At 33.2% G+C, this 24,481-nt stretch overlaps 2 protein-coding genes across 2 annotated transcripts; one reads left to right on the forward strand and one right to left on the reverse strand.

The window, feature by feature from the left end:
• Positions 1-1,166: 1,166 nt before the first annotated feature.
• Positions 1,167-11,600, reverse strand: LOC132549000 (ATP-dependent Clp protease ATP-binding subunit ClpX-like). The gene is made up of 10 exons (XM_060212907.1): positions 11,490-11,600; positions 9,215-9,376; positions 8,477-8,586; positions 6,484-6,676; positions 5,358-5,519; positions 4,536-4,700; positions 3,670-3,911; positions 3,118-3,393; positions 2,194-2,286; positions 1,167-1,891 (listed from the first exon to the last, which is right to left on the reverse strand). Exons 1-10 carry the CDS (start codon positions 11,563-11,565, stop codon positions 1,736-1,738), a joined length of 1,635 nt encoding a protein of 544 aa, XP_060068890.1. The 5' UTR covers positions 11,566-11,600; the 3' UTR covers positions 1,167-1,735.
• Positions 11,601-13,616: 2,016 nt separating this feature from the next.
• LOC132548954 (armadillo repeat-containing protein 6-like) lies at positions 13,617-22,772 on the forward strand. The gene is made up of 6 exons (XM_060212856.1): positions 13,617-13,726; positions 16,322-16,438; positions 17,788-18,445; positions 19,749-19,894; positions 20,712-20,981; positions 21,403-22,772. The coding sequence occupies exons 2-6, from the start codon at positions 16,322-16,324 to the stop codon at positions 21,616-21,618; spliced, it is 1,407 nt and encodes a 468-aa protein (XP_060068839.1). The 5' UTR covers positions 13,617-13,726; the 3' UTR covers positions 21,619-22,772.
• The last annotated feature ends 1,709 nt before the right edge of the window (positions 22,773-24,481 follow it).

A 24,481-nucleotide genomic window follows, 5' to 3' on the forward strand; every position in this document is an offset into this window, starting at 1 on the left:
AAGTAAAAACTCACATCAGAAGTCTCTAACTTAGTTACTATCAACCTTTCACACTTGTTCAAACGTACTGTGTATAAAATCATTTAAGATGGTATGATACAATGCGAACAATGATTGAGGTGTCATTTCATCTCATTTACTCTATTTCAACGAGATGTTTCTATTGAAAAATAATGCCATTATTTTTTACTAACAAGTGAAATTAAGTACAGATGTATTTCATTTTCATGTTTCATTTATTGACAATTTCTAGCATTTTACAGCTTTACAATAATCCTGATTTCATAGGATTTAATGTTAACATAACACAAATTCTTTGAGAGATCAGATTTTAAAAACCTTGCCTTTCTTATCCTGGACAATACTATACATAATCATCTTTCTTGATTAAAATCTTTAAAAAAAAAAAATGAAGTGTTCACAAACGAAAGGAGTAAAAATCAGTTTCATTGTGTAAATATTCATTCATAATAAGTATATAATACTGACTTATCCCACAGACTACATATGATACAAATCTAGGATGTTGCATGACATCATAATGCTGGCAACTGTGACGTTTCCGTCAGTAGGAAAATGCCTCTATTTCATTTATTTCCCAAAGACATCATGCTTCATATGACCCTGGGTGTTGGTGTATTCCTAGACATCCATACTCACATCTTACAAATCAAACCGTCATAAATTGTCAACAAAATATCACATTTTTAAAAAAGGAAATAACAAGATATTAAAAAGTATAGTAATCCACTTTTTCCGCTAAAATAAATGTTTGTGTGTACTACACCTTTGTCTGTGTGTTATATGTGTGTATAAACTATGTGTGTTTGTGTTTACATTATTTCTTTACTGATCTATAATTTCTTTCCTTCAACAATCATTTTCTTACATCAACAGAAGCTTTAACATTTCAACCTGTTACCTTCAGCATCAGCAGCATTTACTCTTAAGTAAACACCTGATGAAAAGGATACATGAACTTAGAAGATTATAAATTATCACAATTATGAAAGAAAACTGCAATTGAGCTTCCATCCCCAAAATTCCTGAAAATGTCATTGAAACTGATATAATTGAATCCACTACCAAGGACCTTCCACATCATAATAATTAACATGGTTTTATCACCTATGTATTGATAGAGCAGTACATATCTGTACTTACAACATCAGTACATATCTGTACTTACAACATCATTGTTTATCTTCTGTAAGAGCAATCATTACTGAAAATAAATGATATATTCATCCCATGTTACTGTCAAAACAATGATTGTATATTTTTAAGTAATTACTATGAACTTTTTGCTGTAATGTCATCAAAATAGACAACTGCTAGCTGGATTGAAAACTAGTTAACCTGTCAAATCTATACACCAGGTCCCACTTGTATAAAATATCTCAATTTCAGATTTCCTCAAGCCTAGATTTTCCTCAGCTAATATCTCCTTGAAAATATCTTGTATGAAAATTCTGCAAGGAATTTCAGGACATCCTAGCCGAGGACTTCCTCCTGTTCATTGAGAAAATTTTATACAAGCCGTTTTTGAGGAGATATCAGCTTAGGAAAATCTCGACTTGAGGAAATCTCAAGTTGAGATGTTTTATACAAGTGGGGCCTGGTAGACTACTTTGAGATGGGACAATCTAGTCAACCATCTTTATGTAGTTGATCTTGAGTTAGAACAAGCAAGCTAACAGGCCACTTTTTTAACTCGCCTTAAATAGATTGTTTGTTAGGCAGTTGTGTTGACTCGTAAACATTCCTCCTCCTCCTCATCAGACATAGTATACACTACAGGTGTCCCCTTTCTTACACAATCCTCCGTCAATGTGACCTTTACTATTTTGGACCCTGGTACATCATACATTGCTGTCAATAGTAGCTCATCCTGCAATTTAAAATAGTGTCTATAGAATATATTGAATGAACAGATATTAAGATAGGAAAACTTGAATACAAACAAGAGGTCTAAGGGTCCTGTTGTACTCAAATGGATTATTATTTTATGTTAGTTCATGTGCAAAGCATTTACAAACATGAGATTAACATCAAAAATCACAATAATATGTTTAAGTTATCAAGTGGAAATGAAGATTTACAGATGGATATATGAACAAAATCATTCCATCACTGTCCCTTCAGAATATGTTAGATGTACAGTAAGATAAAAAGCAGATGTTGTATACTTACAAGAACTGCCCTGAGACCACGAGCACCTGTTTTCTTTTCCATTGCCATTTCCGCAACAGCTCGTAAAGCTCCTTCTTCAAATTCTATATCAGACTGAAACGGAAAAAAAAATCAAAAGTTTAAATAAATGTTTTTATTATGATTATTCAAACCACATTAAATTGTTGTCCTCATCATTATAGTAAGAATAAATGAAATCTTAACACAGAAATACATTAACTATAGAAATTTCTATCATACAAGAAATGGGCTTTAACATTTATCTTACTAGAAAGACCTATATATGAAGAGGCAAAATAGGCCTTATATAAATTGCTCAACTACTCTACAACTTAAATATAAGACATTGTTGGTTTATCATGACATTTTCTGCAAACTTGAAATCATATACTTTATACATGCACTATACAATTGCCAAAAAGCAAGCTACAGGACCAATATCAATACCCTTGGCCTTTCAATTATTGAGAAGAAGTTGCTAAGCATTTCAACACATTGACCCCTGTGACCTTTAGATTTGGTCCAATATCAGCACCCTGGGCCTTTTGGTTATTGAGAAAAAGTCATTTAAACATTTACACACATTTGATACCTATGACCTTGAAAGTGGGACAATGTCATTCATAATAACAAAGTTAGTAGCCCTTCATCCAAGCATGCTACAGGCCTGATAGTATCCTTGGCCTTTTGGTTATTGAGAAGTCATTTAAAGATTTTGACATATTTGATCCCTGTGACATTTCAAGTGGATCAACGTAATTCCTATTAACTTTGGGTAGAATCAAAGAAACTAGTATACAGTATGATGTTTGCCTGCATAGCTCTAACATTTATTACAACCATAAATGCCATGTTGCTATTGTGAAACTTGATTGTTGATAATCAACAACAAATGTCATGCAAGACCTTCACAGTTCTACTTACACCACTTTCAGCAAATATTTTTTTATACTGGCGTACTGGTGCATTCACTGGCTCCGTAAGAATTTTTACAAGACTGTTTACGCCTAAAGAGTGTAGTGATACCAATATGGGAATACGACCACATAATTCTGGAATCATTCCAAACTTCATTAAGTCTACAGCTTCCACTTTTTCTAAGATGCCATCAAGTTGAGCACTATCTTCATCTAATCCTTCTTCATTATCAGCTCCTGTTATGTCCTCTTTTTTATTGAAGCGTGCTCCAAATCCAAAGTCCTGTTAAAAAAGTCTCTATAAGTTGTAACTCAATTGTATCTAGTGTGTTTTCAAACTTTGTCTTAATCACTGTTAACATCTACTGAAACATCATCAACTAAAAATCATGAAGGGAGATGACTATTTGAAGAGGATGGAAAAATTTCAGAAGTTGCTCCTAAATCTTTTAAATACGGATATAAATGCACATTACAGAATCATGGTACATTGTAATACTATCATCATTTGATAAAAAAAATTGAATTACAAAGAAAATACTACATCCCGAAACTTTACCTTATCTGATACTCGAGCCTGTATTATCTTGTCTAATCCTATAAACGCTCCTGATGCAATAAAGAGAATGTTTCTGGTGTTTATTTGAATAAGTTCATTCTTCTTGTTTTTCAGTGATACAGTAGTTGTGGTGCCCTCCAGTGTCTTGAGAAAGGCCTGCTGCACTCCCTCCCCACCAACATCACGGCCAATGTTATATCTAGGCACCTTGATCTTGTCTATCTCATCCAGGAATATTATACCTGAAAGTTAATACATAGAAATGACACATATCAATGATATTTGTAACCCCAAATTCCTTCATAACATCATATATATAATAAGCCCAGACTCTTTTTGGATACATTGTTGAAGTATCAAAAACACCATATCCTAATTCTGATACCACGATCACCAAACAACAAAACATGTTATTGAGGGAGTGTTCCTGTTATGCCTGCAGTTTTTGTTGCTTTTTCAATTGGATTGATACATGACCAGCTATCAATGATGCAGTTTAAAGACTTACTTCCTACTGAAAAAAACTGGAACTTAGGACTTTTTCATAAAACATCAAAACGAGACAAATGCGATCAGAACATATCACAAAATATTTTAACAAGATTATTAAAGAAGAAGAATTTAAGGGTCTGAAGAAAAAAATATGTTGACTATAAAATATTTACCATTGACCTTCAGATTAAAATGAACTGAAAACAGCTAAAAAGACTTTGCAGATCAGTCAACCAAAATTATCACAAAATGCTATCCTGGAAGAATGGAGACAACTTATCCATACAAATTATAAATGATATACAATGTACATGCTCCTTCTTTACAACTTGACTACAAAATGTATAACTTAATCTATATAAAGTATATCTAACCTGTTTCGCACTTTTCCACATCATTGTTGGCATTCAGTAGAAGCCTTGACAAGACACCTTCCACATCTTCCCCAACATAGCCTGCAGATGTCAATGTAGTACAATCTCCTACTGCAAAAGGTACCCCTAGACACTCAGCAAGCTTAGAGCTCAGCAGAGTTTTTCCTGTCAATGATATATTAAGCAGTGATTTTAAAAATTGTTGAAATATTAGTATTTAGTGTAAAATCAGTTTTGTGGGCATTTAATTTCATGGATAAACAGTAAATTAAAAGCACAGAAAACTACATTAAAAAGAAAGGTACACAAGTCATACTCATAGAAATTAAAACTAAGGAAGGAGTTGATTTCAAATCTTTTTTTCTATCTGAAAGAGCAAAAATGCATAAATTCCATTATAAGGTAGGTGGGTGATATCCACCACTCATCCCATCAACGTTGAACACATCCCTTTCTCCCTCAAATTACTTGTTCATAATGTAGAATCAACAGTACAGAGAAGGCTCTCGACAAACAAAATGTGCTCTTAGCCAAATGCACACCGCAGCAAGACAAAGATTTTTCATTTGAGGGGCATAACTTCCTCACAAAAGTTTAAAATCTTGTTTTAGGTACAACAACTTTACGATAAGGCAATGGTATCATCTAATGTATGAAAAATAAAATTACTGAAAACTAAAAAAGTGTCAGTTAAACCAACTCATATGAAGAATATCAACAGAGGCATTGCTTCCATGTAAAGGTATACAATAAGTGATGGGCATGTTTCATGACTATTATAAAATAAAGTTGTAAAATATATTAAATATCATGTCAACTCACCAACTCCTGTTGGTCCGAGCAGAAGAATATTACTTTTGTCTAGCATTACATCTTCTTCTTTATCCTCGACTACTGTGGGTTGCAGTTGTGTCATTGACTGTGCAGGAGGTGGAGGTGACTGCCTGTTCAGCATGGGGGAGCCAGATACAGCCAATAAAGCATCTGTATAACCATACAAAAAATTATCATTCATTCATAAGTCTGTTTTGAGTCAAAATGTTTCTTTTTGTTTCTTTTTGAACCAATGCAACAACTAAGTAAAACCAAAATACATCTCCGACAATATTATTTTGATTATGTCAGTACACGTATATATCAATATTGCTAAAACAATTTACATTGCATAGTAAGAAGAATCCTGCAGAAATGAAATTGTTAGAATGACATTTATAAAGACAACCTTGATCCTAACACCTTGAAACAAACTCATTTCAGCAGTAATTCTCCAGCATGATTGCTGTGATTAAGAGTTTAATCAAAATTCATTCAAGATTAATTTAAAAAAAAAACACTCTTAGATTTTCTTGTGGTGATGAACAAGCTTTACACACATGAGCCTGTATATAGATGTACTTTTGTTAGTGATTAAATGTCCATTTCTGCCAATAGGGCCTGTCTTTTTCACCTGGTTTTGTTTAGGTAAAACTGCATCATCCAAACAAAAAGAAAATCCTGAAAAGGAATTCTGAAACTTTACATCCATTTCCTGTTGGACCCCAAGGTGTTTGCTAAACCATTTATACATAATCTCCTTCATCCAAACTGGGTTCATACCATATTGGGAAATATCCAGTCATTCCCTATGTAAGAAGAAGGATTTTGAAAATATTGTCTGTATCTTCCCTTTGGCCCCACCCCAGTGGGGCAGAGACCCAGCATTTATACAAATTTGTGAATGTTCCTCTTCTCCCATGGATGCTTCTGACTGAGTATGGTCAAAAATATAATCAGTTATTTATGACCAGTAATGATTTATAGGAAAAGATAGCAGACGGACAACAGACACTGCAGTATCACAAAAGCTTACTTGGCCCTTTGGGTCAGGTGAGCTAAAAACAAACAGTAATTTCTAAATGTTTATCCTGATGAACACAGCACTGTAATGAACCATATAATATTTACACACCAGGTCGATTGAGCTTTCCCAAAGGATTCTGCGTGTCCATGCTGTAGCAATCCATATATGATTGCACAGGAGCAGATTTTGCTTTCTGGGCCTGGTAGTGTTTTATCCTTGTGTAGTGATTGTATGTCTGAGTTGCTAGCACTTTCTTGGCTCTATGCTGTCCCGTCACATGTTTGTTTAAGAATTCATGTATCTGAAAAATACAAAGATTTTTTTTTTTTAAATATGGCATAATTACTGAAAGTCAAACAGTGTTCCTTTCCCTATCGCATTTGAAACAGCAGAGTAAGGTGTATCCCGTACCATGTATTTATATAGGAAAACAATGAGTACAAGTCTTCAATTTCACCAAGCTGGGGTTTTCTTATCCGCATTCAGGGGTAATGGGGATTACAGGTAAAACCATTGTTTGGTTGTTATGGTTATCTTGTTTGTCTTTAGTTTCAAAGCTAAGATCTTGTGGAAATGCTAATCTTAAATAAAGTTATAATGTCAACGAACAAAAGTGAATATACATCTTATAACATTGAGGATGAAATAATTTGAAAAAAAAAATCCCACAAATGAAAGTACATTCAGTGAGAAAACTACTGTATGAAGCTCAAATGAAAAATCCCCATCGTGTATATATAACTCTGGATATTTCCATCTAACCTGAAAATCATTCCAATCTCAAGCATCAACAGGGACCACTGTATGAATTAGATAAAGTCAGCACAACAGAGCTCAAAATGCGTAAACATATTTTCATTAATAACAGGAATCTTATTATGTGACCTTGAACTTGTCTCTTTTTACAGCTTTCATCACATAGTAATCATCTTTAACATATTTATCTGAAATAAGATTATTCTTTTGAAAAATTGTGACCACAATTCTTTTCACTTACACTCTTAAGCCTTCCTACTTTGATCGCAGATAACAGTGACCAGTGTAGTACACCAATATTCCATTTCAATATTTAACCTTCCTACTTTGATCGCAGATAACAGTGACCAGTGTAGTACACCAATATTCCATTTCAATATTTAACCTTCCTACTTTGATCGCAGATAACACAAGCCACTGTAGTATACCAGTATTCCATTTCAATATTTAGCCTTTCTTCTTCTATCTCAGATAACAGTATTCCCTTCAATATTTAGCCTTTCTTCTTCTATTTCAGATAACTGTATTCCATTTCAATATTTAGCCTTTCTTCTTCTATCTCAGATAACAGTATTCCATTTCAATATTTAACCTTCCTACTTTGATCTCAGATAACAGCAGCCAGTGTAGTACACTAGTATTCCATTTCAATATTTAACCTTCATACTTGTATAGAAACTTTATTTATTTTACAACAATTGCGAAGCAAATTTTTTCCAACTTATATTAATCACTCTTGTTGGCTGGGATGGAAGCACGAGAGGGGTCTTAGTGTGGGAGGAAACCTTTTCACATCCACTCCGGGAATTAAACCCCGGATGGCTAGGTAAAAGGTGAATGTGTTACCACTGCACCAACCAACCACCCTACTTGTATCCTACTTATAAGTAGGACCAATTCCTACTTGTATCTCAGATAACAGTGGCCAGTGTAGTGCACAGGAGTGAATATACTCACCTCCACAATTGTATAATTTCTGAGGATCAAGATTTGATTTTAGAATAGAAACCCATTTACCACAATAAAAATATATTCTCTTTACCCAGCTTAACTTGAGAGAATATATAAAAGCATGCATATCTATCAGCTTCAGTTCTCCATCAATATACTTTTGTATAACAACTTATTTGTTAATCTTGTGACACTTACCATTCCAAAGAAAGTAAAAAAATAATATGGAGTTCAACTGAGATAATTCAGTTGTGATATCAACAAAGATTTCATAATATTAATTTTGTCAACTGGTGTGATCAGACATCATCTTATCCAAGTTTTTTTCATCAAAGTTCATTTTTGGAATTTCACTTAAATCAACAGAAAAATCAACACCCAGGAAATAGCATACCATTCTTGGTGTCGGAGTCTTTGCTTCTTCTGGTACATGTTCATGTAGTTGAGGTCCATCAGTGAACATAAAACTACATGTTGTTGACACACAACGTACAAATGTTCTATCTGAAATTTCAAAAAAGAATTGTTTAACCTCATCTGATGTGATGAATGATTATCATTTTCAAAATTGATTATGAGAACTATACCTTCATATTTTTTTGTGTTTTAACAAAAACAGAATTCACATAATGCATAATAAAGATGCCAATTGTCAATAATATTCATTCTAAGGCAAATTCCATATTTTAGGATAAAGTTACGAAAAAAAAAGAAAATATTACTGCAATAGGGATTGTATTTACTTTCTAAGAATATTGAACACAGGCAGTAATGTAACTGATAAATGCATTTAATCAAATATGGATTTTAATTGATTTACCATCACTAATTTAACATTCCCTGATCAATGTACACTGAGGTGAGGATTGTTAAAGTACCATCACTCATCACCCTTGGGAGGAGTAAACATGAGCCAATTTACTATAAGGTTTGTCAGCTTGTTACCGACCCATTACAATAGATATCAATACAGCCTATTATGGATTCAAAAATACAGGTAATACACTAAAGGTTAAAAAACTTTAGAATTATATGTAAAGGTCAACTTCAATGTTATTACTAGTACTGTATTAATATGCCATTATCAAATCAAATATATCATTATCTAAATGTAAAGTCTGTATATGGTTACCTGCATCTAAGTATTCCAGATTTGACCCACATTTTGGACAATGGGCCAAGCTTCCATCTCTACCTCTTCCACCTCCTATATCACTTTTGTACTTAAAGTGATCCAAGGTAATAGTTCGCTTTGGTGCATCTTGTATTACCTTTAGAGCAGCTAGGTTGATACCTACAACAAAAATAAAGAATTATATGTGTTAATATTGATTTAAACACTTTCATAAAGAAGTGTATTTAGATTTAGAATCTTATTTCATCACACTTAAGCTACACAATATAGCTAATTTCTGGACATTTGTTGCAATATTTGTCTTAAAATATCAAAACTAGTTTTTAAAAGATTATGGTCATCTTATATGAGTCACAGGGTGTGAATTTAAGTAAGCGGTTATCTGTGGACCATGGGCTATCTTAAATGAGTCATTGGTAAGGATTTCACTTAACAACCAACTGTGGACCATACTCAACTCATTCAACAGTTTTTCACTCAGATTTGAAACAAGTGGCTGTTCTTAAAACATAGAGCTAGCTGAGGTATTTTATAAATTCACTTAAAAAAATAACCAGTTCAGAATTGATGTTTAATTTACTACTTTTGCCAGCAACCAGCTTTTAATGAGAACACTGCTGAAGGAAGTCTTGTCTCAATATCATTTTCCATTAAAGAGACACATTGGTATGAATTCCTGCTAAGACCAACAACTGCACTTGTCAACATATGAACTACATTCTTCACCAAAGTGAAGGTCTATTCTTGAGTTTAAAAAACATACAGATAGAAAATATAGGATGACTATTAAAAAAAAGACTTTGTGGTCAAGATATTTGATCAGTTGAGCCAAAGATCAAAATAAAAGAAAGCCAAATCAAACAAAACATTTTGAAAAATTAGAAAGGTTACTTGCTCCAATCTTTTGCTTTTTATGAAGTACACTTGATTTCGTGAATAACAACAGAAAGATGAATCATCTAAAATTACATATTACAGGTAAACAGTGTTCTCAATAAATCTGTAAATGTCAATATATAAAAATGCGAGAGAAAAACCAACCTTGCCATTGGAATTGAAAGATACATGACACATTAACTTATGTGTCTACTCAGAAGATATTATTTATTATATTGTACCACATGTAACATTCCTTCACCTAACAAAGAAAAATGATAAAGACCTTCTTAAGTTTGAAAAGTATGTTTTATCATTTGAAGGATAGGTTAGATATATGACTATAATATTAACACGATGATAATGAATCCTTGTTTGAATCTATTTTATACTTTGCAATATCATTTGTTTACAAATTACATAAGTATGATCGAAGGAAAGATTTATTATGTGTGTTTTTGACTGTTGCTCTGTTAATATAATCAACAATTTCATTATTAATTTAAGACCAAAAATCTCAGATGAAATGAGTAAATCAAACAAACATCCCAACACTCAGAATATTACATAAACGCAATGTCAGTAGTCAAATATCAGCTAGAATATTCATGAAGGATTAATGAAACGTCCTGTTAGGATCCAACTAGTGACCCTTCAGTCTATAGCCGAATACTACAACACTCCACTAAAGTTGAAATTTTCACTAGACAAGGCTAATGACAATGAGGCAATCTTTAATTTCAACTTCTACATTCAATGGATTTAATCTACAAGTGTCTGATATGTTTTTTCAAACAGAATTACAACAACAATCAGATTTATCACAACAGGATGGCTATATTGATTATCTATCCAATGACATGTCTCATCTCAGGATGCAAGAGGGTGCAAACTTATATACATATATGTAAATACTTACATAAGGTATTTACTGGGGTCAGAAAGTCTATATTACATAAATCATAAAATTTGGCTACAATGTATCTTTCCTCCGAAAACAGTCCAAAATTAGAAGACGTCTTATCTCTAAGTGAAGACTTATATGGTGCTTTAAATCGGATGGATCTGTGACATATATATACAAATGTAGTATCAGGACATATTCAAGAGAAAATAAGGTAAAATTTTGACGAAGGTGTTGACAGTGTAAATGCAATATACCATATACAATTAATAATTTGAAGTTGTGAAAGTTGGTTAATTTACTTAAACATTGAACTTTTGTCATCAAATCAAAGCATGTAATGGAATGTCGTCCAAATCAAGGTAATATTTTGGCTGACATGCAGGCGATCGGATGGTTTAAATCCATCTGTTTCCATTTTGATGTTTGCGATTGGAATTCGGAGACAAAAGCGTATGCCTGAGTATCTTTATTCAACTTATAATTACTCACCCAAATGCCCAAGTCGTCCGATGACTAAACTTTTTAACGGGTGGATACAACGACAAGAAAGCGCAATCCCTGCCATCACAACGTAGTTGACGGCTGTGAAAATGTCGATATCTCGGCCGCTCTCTTGTTGTTACATCAGGTCAAGGTCACAAAGAGTATTGCTTTTCATAACTAAAAAACTATAACAGCAAAACCACTCATTTATAGAATTCAAATATCAGATTATTAATATAGTAAACTACATTTAGAGTATTCTCTAATTAGGAATATGATAGGATTTTTAGCCGTTAGAAATAATTATTTTTTAGAAAGAATTTTTTTTATACAATTGCTGCTCCCATGTGGTTTTAAGCATCCGGATAAAGGGCTATACTAAAATTAAAGAATCCTACTTCGGGATAAACTCCGGATATGAATTAACATATCAAGAAAAGTTTGGTAGTTTAAATCCAGACGTAAAATATCCAATCATACATCTCTGCAATAAAGAAGCGTGGCTATTTGAACTGTTTTATCTTTTTTGATATATTGTTGAAGCACCAAACATAAAAAGGAAATATGCCAATTGTTTCAAAATACACGAAATATTAACACGTGGTAAAAAAAATGTTCATGTAAAATGCGATGATATATATCCACATATCAAAGGATGAAAAATCGAAAATGATTTAAAAATAAGACAGAATAAATACAACCCAAAACATACAGAAAAATATCAATAAATTACGTCGGCCTTGCAGCAACTATAAGAGTTGTCTCTCTTGGACCGATGTTTTCATCAAGACAGCCCGTTTCCATAATCAAATAATGATTTTTTTTTCTCTCTGTGGTAAAATTTAGTATATTTTTAATGATATACTGTCTACTTTGAAGAATAAAGTCTCTTTCTTCGTCGAGTACTAGACATCTGCTGGTCCTACTGCTTAAACCTTGTTTTAATTTTTATTGAAAAATTCAAGTGTGAACTACACGATATTGAAACATCCGTTATCATTTCACTAATGAAGATTTTTTTAGACAAGTCAGTTTGACCATATACGTCTCTGATTTGACCTTGCTCATTTGTTTGTCCTCATTCATTGTTTTTGCGATTTATTTTTCAAATATATGAGCATTTTTTTTTCCAGCCAATGGAATATAGTCTGTGGAGCGAGAAATAATGACATGTTTGAAGAGCAGGTTACATAGATTCGAGTTATTGTGCAAAATTATTTCTCCCACTCTCATTCGTATATGACAACAACTAGTACATGTGTAACCTCACTGTTTATATTTTCGTGCGTTGAAATTACATTTGTGAATGATTGCGATGTACATATGTACGTATAGTTTGGGGCAATTGTTTTCGGAGTGTCACTAGTGTGGATTTGGACTTGGAAATGAAAATGAGGTTGACAAAGACAGAAAATTAATTGAAATTATTACCATTCTAAAATCATAAAATATACTTATTTTGGAACATCTTCTTCAGGTTAGTAATGTCAACAGAGTAGAAGTTCTTATAACACAGCCAGTAAAAGATTTGAGTGTGACGTTCCGATGAATATACAGTCACCGTCATCAGATAAATTACCATTGCATCTGTGCAGCATACTAGCACTGTCATACATAGTAAGTAATCGCCAAAAATCGACTGGACTATAATTCATAAATCATACATGTATTTTTATAAAGGTCAAATGTTAATCTAGAATTGATCTTCTAAATCTGCTAATACTTTGTTCAGGGAATTTATGTCTTTGCTGGAAATCAAAGATAATAATAACATTCTGATTGTTTCAAACGGGTTAATTTGTCTGCTTTATGCTGTATTTGAGTAGTATTTCAGACCATTTACAATGTACAACATAATGAATTCCGGATTTAGAATTATGATATGGAATATTAGAATCTCCTTGACTAATTTCCCTGCTAAAAATCTTCCGCGTATACATAATATCCTAGATATGCACAATAAAGGCAGAATGGTATACAAATAGAAAACATAGGTAGCATCAATCTATAGCCACCTTTAAGTTATAACAGTAGTTAAAATATTGGCGATATAGCATATAATGTTGTGGGACTATATTACAGCGTATAGATTTCCTGTCAGATGTTGTTCGGTTGTTCTCACATCAGAAACGTGTTTGAACTAATGCTATATATATACATGAGTCAATTTCCAGAATAATCTAGATTGGTTTTAAAAATCAGTCTTTTAACAACATATTTGAGAGAGGGTTCAAGACTTAAAGGTCAGTACGCTTTGTCACGAACATTTGGGTTTTTTTTCTCAGCATTAGCCCTACATTATGAAATGTCCCTCATCTCTGTGGATTACACAGAATAGATAATAACGATTGATATGAAATAGGCACTGCGGAAAAGCGATCAGCAGGATGCATATTTTGAACTGCCGGATTCATGGCTTTACTGAAGTGTATGTTTTTTAAGTCCTTAATTTTACGAGTTTTTAGGAAGACACCGCGACATCTCCACATGTACATGTAAGAGACTGGAAGCTGATCTGACAAAATGAAAATAACAACTTTATGAATTCTGCTGTATTTTATCATTGCATACATGTTTAGCGGTACTGTATGCGGTTGATTGTCGGCGACCAGTTAGCTCAGTAGGTAGAGCATCTGTCTAGAGTTTGGAATGTCCCGGGTTCCAACCCTGGTCTGACAGGGCATTTTTCCGCTCTTGTTACATTTGATGCCGTGATCAAACCTTGTTTCAAGCATTAGGTGAATACTTAAGGGGATATTCGAACCTGGGTTTTTAGATGTGACGCCTTTAAGGGGCAAAGACTAAAGATAAGTAGTGGAACTGGATGGGGTGGATTGTCAGCGACCAGTTAGCTCAGTAGGTACAGCATCTGTCTAGAGTTTGGAATGTCCCGGGTTCCAACCCTGGTCTGACAGTGCATTTTTCTGCTCCTGTTACACATGTATATAACAATTAACATAAATAAGATGAATTATTCAGTTATTTTTTATTGATTCTACTTCCATTCATACACACATTTATTAGTTAGCAAGGTAATGAACAATAGTTTTCCTTTCTAGTGTTACAGAGGTTGCGGAGAGGACTATCTTTTTGCTTTGCTTTAAAAAGAAATGAGCTGATATTTAAAATGTGGTAGAAGACTCTATAGTTTTTGGGGATTTGTAAAGGTGATGTTCATATGTTTAACTAGTTTTCATCATTAAAACCAGAACATTCTCCCCAACTTGTTCTTTGCTTTTAGCTATTGAGGTTGATTTTCTGTTTTTAAAAAATCATAAAATGCAATTGACATTTAGTTTTTCAACAAAGCAGTATTGTCTGGCAGTGGTAGAACGGAGTAGGTAAATTCCATGCTCCTGGATTGATATGTAAATTTGTAAACACTGCTGAGACTATTCTATTTAACATTGTGATTAAGAAATTCAGTACAAATATTGTATTTTTGAATGGATATGTCATGAGAAGTTCTTTAATAAAGTCGCCAATATAGCATAAAATTCATTTTTCTGACCAATACATAAATCATAAGTAAATCCAGCCAAATAATGTGGTACATGAAAATATTGTAGTTTTAATGGGAGACAGGACATGTTTAACGCCAAACAGGGATTTTCCAGCTTCCATGTAAGAGACAATGTATTTCTCTTTCGCGACAAGTGAGTAAAGTTCCCAAACTTTAAACTAGAAATCAGGTACACCAGAGGTTAAATATGCTGATATCTTGAATGGTTAAAATTGTTTTTGTTAACAAACATTTCAAACCATTAAATGTATATTTGTTAAATTAATTGAATTGTTGAAGACTTTCAGCAGGATTTCATTTCCACATGAAAGCTTGAAAACATGTTTGTTGGTCAAAATATTTCTAATCCATTCAATAGGACAACAGTTTGCCTTGCGGCTGTGGCAAGTGCATTATGGGTGGTGAAATTCAAGCCGCACTTCCGTTTAAAGTTGATTGTAGGGGCAGCATAATATTGTTGGTTTTTAATTACCACATACAAAGCGCTTGCTGCACTCACTATAAAAGAATGTATGTATACATATGTATGCACTTAAATTGTATTCATTTGTGTGCAGATTACTGATAACATGTTTTCTAGAAATGATCTTATAAAAAAGGCATTTTAGCATTTACAGAAGCTGGCATTTAGTTATGTGTTATGTTACATATACTTAATTATGTGTAATATTAGCAGCAATATACCATTCAGCGAGGGAGTTTGATTTATCGAGCATCAAACTAGTAATCCTTGGGTCTCATCTTTGAATCCTTGGCATTGAAATAGAAAATGACCTCTGTTACCTAAGTGATTAACCACGTTTATTTTTAATTTTAGCATTGTTTACAATGTAATCCCTTGGCCAAAAAACTGCAGATGGGTACATTCTAGATATAAATTCACACACCTGGGCAATGCATGATTTTCTCTAAGTACCCACTTGGTTAAAATTTGTGTGAAGTAGCCATATAGTCTATACAAATTATGAAGTTGTTTTCAAATCAAATTAAGCAACATTTGATTTGAAATATTTGTTACCAAATGCAGTTGATAACTTACATAGCAGTTAGTGCAGTCATTGAATATTGATATGCCATTTTCTATGGCTAATTAAAGAAAAAGAGCACTGTAAAATTTGCTTGTCTTTATTTTTCCGTGACTTCACCAGGGATTAAACCAATTGTGCAAGTAAAAAAATGTATTTAATTCTGGCTGTGATTGATAGTATGTATCTGTAGTATATGGAACGGTATATAAACCATATAGATATGTCATGGATAAATCAGTGAAATCAACATACAGGAAGTTTAACTTATAACTAATCTTTTCTCACAGATGGCAAAGGTGATCACACAGCAGACATTTGATGATGTAGTAAGAGAGAATATGGAGGAGTTTGGAATGGAAGCTGATGAAGCTATAGATGATGCTGTTCAGCAGTTTGAATCACAGGTACAATGGTGTATATGTTCATATAAAATTGACATCACTTGGCATATTTTTAGCAGACAGAATTATGGTTTTAACATTGAGGGCCAAGAGAGTTTGTGGCATTTGCAGCATCTGTCATCCATCAGTCAACCTTTTCAAACAAATCGCTAATAGTCATATATGACTTACAGTATTATTACCAAATTTGTTCTGAAGCATCCCTAGGGAACAGGGCAGGACCCAAAATGGAAAAATTTTTAATCCTACTCCTCCTGCAGTAATGATTAGATTTTGCCCAAATTTAGAACTAATTTGCAGGAGGGGAGTGGGGGGCCCCAAGAGGGGAAATAGAGTGAATTTTTTTTAAAATCCTACTTCTTTCGTAGGAATGAATGGGTTTTCCCAAATTTAGTCTGAAGTATTCTCTGGTGACACAGAGCTCTGATATCTTTGTTATATTTAATTACATATATTTGGAACACATAATTGAAATTATCTTACATCACGATAGTGATTAAAAATATTTTGAAGTGAAAGCTTAAGTGCCCACAAGAGTGATACAGGCCCAATGAACCTCTTGTTGCCAACATTAAAGAAACTTTACTTCAGTAGAAAGTGTTGTACTTTCAGAATTATTTTTCTAGTCATGAATGTATAAATTGGTATCAGTGTTATGCTGTAGTTTTTTTGTCATTATCCTTGTATTAAGTTTATCCATGACATGTACACTAGCTTGACAGGGCCATGAAAATGTCCTGATTGAGCTCTACATGTTCTACTAGCATCATACATTGTCAAGACGTTTATGTGGTGGTAAAGTTATGTAATCTCTATTTGGCCTTGCCAACAAAATTGATGATAACACTTCAGGAAACATCTAACCTGGTGCATAGCAAGCCAAACCACTGAACACTTAAGTAAAAATAAGTGTGAACCTGTGATTGTGTTAGTTCTGATATTCTGTATTCTGCTAAATTTATTTTGTATAAACTAGAAAACTCCAAACAGTATGTAAATAAAATTTTAAACATTTAAAATATCTCACAAAAATATAATAAAAAATGACACTATTGTGAAACTCTTTTCTGTTTACTTCTGTAATTGACCAACTTTTCTGTGAAAGTGAAATCAGCTGGTAATTTTTGCCAATTCAGTTATCAACTGTTCTGTCAGTGTGTATAATGTCCAATGAACAACAATTTTTATATTTTTTTAAGGAGTGTAAATAAAGAAGAAAAACCCTTCCAAAATGTAAACTGCTTTTAATAACAAATTTATTTTTTATTTTCTTTATCTTTGTACTCCCTAATTGGAATCAACAAATTAGGCATCAGACATGATAAACCTTAATGATTTATTTTCCTTATTAGGGCATCAACCTCAGTAATATTGTACAAGACGCAAGACTGTTTTCTGGACAAGGCGATGCTGCTGAACACCCAGTCATATCAGCCATTAAGAACCTGAAGATTGGTCTTGACAGTGAAGAATCTTCATGTGCAGAAATAACAGACTGTATAGTAATGATCCGAGCTGAATGTGATGTTGATCTGTCACGGCGATGTCTAGCTGGAAATAACCAAGCTTACCCAACACTGATACAGGCATTAGAAAAATTTATCACAGATCACAAAATGCTTCAAAAGATTTTACTGACCTTACTGTCCCTTACTAATGGCCAGCCAGACTTGCTGGATAATCACAGCTGTTCACTACTGATGGACATGTTGGGCAGTTTTATGGACAATGTGGATGTGTTGTATCTTACAGTTGGCCTCATCAGAAACACATGTACAAAGCATGAAGAAAACCGACAGATGTTTGTAAAGAAGGGCCTTATTTCTAAATTATCTGAGGTGTTAAATATACATAAAAACAGTGACAAAATTGTGATAGAAACTTGTGGAGCTCTGCGAGTGCTCACTTTCGATGATGACATTCGAGTGCCATTTGGCAAAGCACATGAACACGCTAAAGCCATTGTAACAGAAGGAAACGCTTTAGAAACACTCCTGAATTTGTGTAGAGGTAAAGAGATTAACAGCTAGTAATTATTCCTATAAATAGTGATGTTGCCTGTTGAGACATCATTGAGACAAAATCAGAGCATTCTTTGGAAATATTGCTAAAACCATTAATTTTTGCGAGTTTTTTAAAAATTTTCATTGATTATATGGTCACTTTAAATCTGTATTCATGTCCACGAAATGTTAAACAGATGAAAACTATCAAAAAGTTTCGCACAAAAGAGTGAGATATATCCACAAAACAAGTGCCAACATAAGTACTTATTTTGTTTGAACACAACAAAGATATGTAATTTTACTCTTTGCAATTCATGTCATTTTATATAAGCAACTACACACTACAAATCAACAGAGTGAAATGAACATGATGAACATTTAGATATTGATCCTTGGCAATCCTTTGAATAAAAAAAACAAATTTCAAATATCAAGTAACTTTGACCAGTTTCATAAACAAAAACAACTTAAGCCCAATTTTCAGTACATTCCAGTCCCAGATAAATTCTGACACATGATTATTTGATAAATCTTCAATACATTCCTGTCCCAGATCAATTCTGACACATGATTATTTGATAAATCTTCAATACATTCCTGTCCCAGATAAATTCTGACACATGATTATTTGATAAATCTTCAATACATTCCTGTCCCAGATAAATTCTTACACATGATTATTTGATAAATCTTCAATACAATCCAGTCCCAGATAAATTCTGACACATGATTATTTGATAAATCTTCAATACATTCCTGTCCCAGATAAATTCTGACACATGATTATTTGATAAATCTTCAATACATTCCTGTCCCAGATAAATTCTGACACATGATTATTTGATAAATCTTCAATACATTCCTGTCCCAGATAAATTCTGACACATGATTATTTGATAAATCTTCAATACATTCCTGTCCCAGATAAATTCTTACACATGATTATTTGATAAATCTTCAATACATTCCTGTCCCAGATAAATTCTGACACATGATTATTTGATAAATCTTCAATACATTCCTGTCCCAGATAAATTCTTACACATGATTATTTGATAAATCTTCAATACATTCCTGTCCCAGATAAATTCTGACACATGATTATTTGATAAATCTTCAATACATTCCTCTCCCAAATAAAGTCCGACACATGATTTGATTAATGATTCCTGTCCCAGATTAATGTTATATGGCATTCTGATCAATCTTTCATAAGTTGCTTTCCCATAGTAATGACACATAATTCTCTGATAATAACTGATAAAATCATAGTTAAGATCAATGAAAATATGATCTGTATCTTTCAGATTATTCTGAAAACCCAAGTGTCCTAAAGGAGCTGTTCTCCACACTGACTAAATTGGTAGTGAGATCAGAGTTCTGCCAGGCTGTCATGGAAATGGGTGGACTAGACTTCATCCTGCGGGCTTTACAGAGCAGTGTTAAAGACAAGGTGAGGGGTTTTCACTGTAGACATTACTGAGCAGTGTTTGAAACTAGGGGAGGGGTTTAGTCTACAGACATTACAGAGTAGTGTTAAAGACAAGGTGAGGGGTTTTCACTGTAGACATTACTGAGCAGTGTTTGAAACTAGGGGAGGGGTTTAGTCTACAGACATTACAGAGTAGTGTAAAAGACAAGATGGGAGGGGTTTTCACTGTAGACATTACTGAGCAGTGTTTGAAACTAGGGGAGGAGTTTAGTCTACAGACATTACAGAGCACAGTGTTAAAGACAAGGTGAGGGGTTTTCACTGTAGACATTACTGAGCAGTGTTTGAAACTAGGGGAGGAGTTTAGTCTACAGACATTACAGAGCACAGTGTTAAAGACAAGGTGAGGGGTTTTCACTGCAGACATTACAGACCATTGTTAAAGATAAGGTGAGGGGTTTTCACTGTAGACATTACAGAGCAGTGTTTGAAACTAGGGGAGGAGTTTAGTCTACAGACATTACAGAGCAGTTTTAAAGACAAGGGGATGGGTTTAGTCTCCATACATTACAGAGATCACTTTAGGAATGGGCTTTCATGTTTTCAGAAATTAATTTGACAGACTGTTGTAAGCTGTAGAAAAGATGAGCAATGTAGGCCTAATTTCTTTATGCCCATGTAAGAGATAACAGGATCTGGTGGCTACAAATATAATCTTGATTACAGGATATAGACCACTACAAATATGATACAGATATGTAAAATGTTTTTCACATACAGACATTAACAAGCCTTTGATGCTTGTGTAATACTTACACCTCTGTAAAATATATTTCAGGGAGTAGTTAGACAAGCCCTTGGTCTCATCAAAGCTTTGGCTGGAAATGATGAAGTAAAATTAGAAGCTGTAAAGAGCAATGCGTTAGAGATCATCTTGGTGGCCATGATCAAACACCAGGCTAATTCAGCTGTGGCAGAGTTGTGTTGTGCTGCAATAGCTACCCTGGTCCTTCGTAATCCAGCTCATTGTAATGCAGTCATCAGTCTGGCTGGTCATCAATCCATTATCCAGGCTATGAAAATTCACCCCAAGGATGCTGGTGTACAGGTATATCATTATTTTAATCTCGGATCAAATCAATTTCTCACACCTAAACAAATCTTAATCTAGATTCTGTAGATATTAACTGTTTAGGATATGTAGAATATAGGTTAGATATTAAGTTCATTGAACTAAAAACAATATATTCAAGTACTTCTATGTGCATGGTTCATTGTGGTTTTATGTAAACATCAAGACAGTTTGATTGTATAATAAAAAAAAGCATTTCTTTCTTGTACCTTCATCCTTATACATTCATATACTTATACTGAAACTATTGTATCTTAGTATCTTAATTCGCAGGTTATAGACAAGAGTGATTAGTATATGTTGTAAAAGGAATAAAGTTTATATTTATACCTGTATATACATTTCATTTAGTATTGAGTTTATGTTGAATTTGGTGAATATTTATTTTATATTTCAGAAACAAGCTTGTAATGCCATAAGGAATCTCGTGGCCAGAACAAGAGAACACTGTGACCCTATATTGGAATTAGGTGCTGAGGCTCTCATCAACGAAGCTCTTAAAAACCATCCTGGATGTGCAGATGATGCCAAAGCTGCTCTTCGTGATCTAGACTGCCAAGTGGAATTAAAAGTTTACTGGAAAGGAGAGGGGTCGAGCTTAGCTCATGATTAATTATAGACATTAAGTGCCTTTTCTCAGTCAGAGTACTGTACAATCAAACTTAGGATTGTTATATTTTGTAATTCTTAGTGAAAGAGTTCCTGCTGATGTCCTTGACAGCGACTTCATATTTATCAAAAATGTCATTTTATCATTAAATGATTTACAGCTATCGTAAGTTACAGATTGTTTTAGTGACTCTGTAGTTTAAAATATATGAAATACTTCAAAAAATGGAAGGCAATATTTTATAGATGGCTCTATTTCTATTTCTTTGATTGCATATGTAGGTTTTCTTCGGTTCCTAGTTGTGTTCATTACCGTTGGTCTCTATTTTTTCCAATTTAATTTTGAGTTTGATCAGGTGAACAATAAAGCCAAGAAAATGACAATGTCTGTTTGTTATCACTACTTTTCAGAAAGCTCTTGTTAGATCTTTCTTAGATTTCATATGTAGGATTCAAATAAGAGGAAAATGTGAAATAAGGGAAAAGTAGAGAAAAGGTCATATACAGAATGGATAAAGATCATTAGATGGTGGTCACTAATTGCAAGATCATTCAGGGATCTCTTGTTTTGTTGTGTTTCCTGATAATCATGACAGATTATGTAAAGTTAAGCTTTATTATTAAAAATATACATAAAACCCATTGATTACACATATAGTGGCAGGTGTAAAGTCATTCAATATTGATGTAGATGAACTGTCCCTGGATACACGGCTGAATGCCAGAATTTACATCTAACATTGAACTGAAGAATCGGGGTAACAGGCACCTGTTATGCATTTATTATTTAAATGCATTGCTTCCTTATGAAATTTAAATAAATGAAAAACATCGAATATGTTGCTTTTTGATAGGCAAACAGTATGATACTGCCTGATATATTCGTCATTGCATGAGTTATCCGCCGTCCATTTTGTTTTATTTTTATGAATTCCTGGACACATTTTGTAAACCTTTTACTTAGTCTTTATATATATATTTGCGAAGTTTTTAAGAAATTCATGCATGACACAATAGTTCATACTGTTATGTTAGTCATGTTGTATTAGCTTTTGATTAATTAATGTTCGTTTATTCATTTTTTTCCATGAGTGTGTTTCCAATGTATTACTTGCGTCTAGTTCCTCGGGAAGTAAATTAATTACTACTATTATTAAAGACGTTTTGGTTTTTCTCAAATCACATAGCAAGGCATGGGCTTTACTTTTCCACCGGCATTAACTTCAACATTTGTGATAATCTCCAAATTATCCAATTCAATTACAAGTGTTGTGTATAATCAAGAACATCTTTCACATATTGTCAGTTATAAGATTACAGCACAAGTTGACATTTTAACACTATTTTTATTGAATGTTCAACAATATTATAAATACTTATATTACATATGAGATGGGAAAACAGGCATAGAGCTTATATTAATTCTTTTGCATTTGGAAGCTGTCAATTAATGGTGCCATGTGTAAGTTATGCTCTACAATGAGTTTAATTTCTCCAAAAGAATACAAGCTGTGGTAAGACCTGGAATATATCTGTATAACTATCCCAACACACATTACAATCTTGCTTAAAGTTTACTGTTAATGGGACTCTGTCATTGAAATCAGCTGTATCAAAGATATACGATAAGTTCAGTCGTGAGCTTGATCTCATCCAAGTATTTAAGCTATCGTGACCAAACCTAGAATATGTATGACCATCTCAACTAGCATTTCAGATATACACCTACAGTCTATATTTAATTGGACTTTGTTGATTTATCTTGTGCTATATTAGAATTTTCTGTTTTCTTTGTGTTGAGCTCCAAGAACCAAAGCTGTAAATACCACGTCTAGATTATACTAATTTCTATATATTGCCATCCCAACCCATTTGTAAATTAATTTTACTATGTTAAAGTTTTCTATTAAGCTTTACCTTGATTTCTTTTTCAATTTCAATTCTTGTAATACTTTTAACCTTTCAACAAAACAAATAATTTACTACTAAGCCTATAAAAAACATAGATAATGAAACCCACATTGTATATTTTAACTGGAGAACACAGTTCTTTAACATTTTCTACTCTGAATAACGAACCAATTTAAATGCGGATGGATTTTTTTTTCTCTTTAATAGTAATTTTTGATGTATTTCTTTCTTAAATAAAATTATATTTATCCTGGAGGATTTGTCTCCTAGTACACATATGACAGACTTGTTTAGACCTTGAGGTACCATTGTATCAACCAACTTCAATTGATAAATAATGTGAAGATTCACGTATTTTCGTTACACAAATTCTGTTTTTTAAGTAAGATACATATAAGTTAACTTTTTGTGTTTTTTTCATTGTTTTTACAAAATTGCTATTTTCGTCTTGATGATAGTGGGAACACGCGAGACAGATAATTAGGCGTAATTTTTGTTATGTGTACTTTTTTTAACTAAGGTAAGAAGAACGACAGTAAGTATATATATATGTATGATTTACAATATTTGTTGTGGATGTTGCAGAAATTGACTTACCCATAGGGCAAACTACTGAGAAGTCCCGTTCTTTTTGGGTTCTTTTCATTTGGGAAACGCGCATAACTTATGAGAACAAATAAACAGAGGCCACAGCGTTATGGCTGGTTATCAGTTCTATTATTTGGACATGTGGCACTTTGTTCCAAAACACCATTGTGTTTGCCTCTGTCTCAAAAATCGATGAAATGTGTGCAACATATTAACAAAACAAGCATTTACATGGAGACCTGAATCATACCATGTGTTCCGGAAGTTCAATTGTCCTCTGCTTCATTGCTATTCCAAGTAAGTAATGTCACTTTCCAAAATCTTAATACATATTTGTGTAAGGTTGATTCGCCGGAACCTTTCTTACT

This window comes from Ylistrum balloti, unplaced genomic scaffold, assembly GCF_031769215.1.
Source record: "Ylistrum balloti isolate Yb309-2 unplaced genomic scaffold, AGI_CSIRO_Ybal_v1 Utg370038, whole genome shotgun sequence".
Taxonomy (NCBI): Eukaryota; Metazoa; Mollusca; class Bivalvia; order Pectinida; family Pectinidae; genus Ylistrum; species Ylistrum balloti.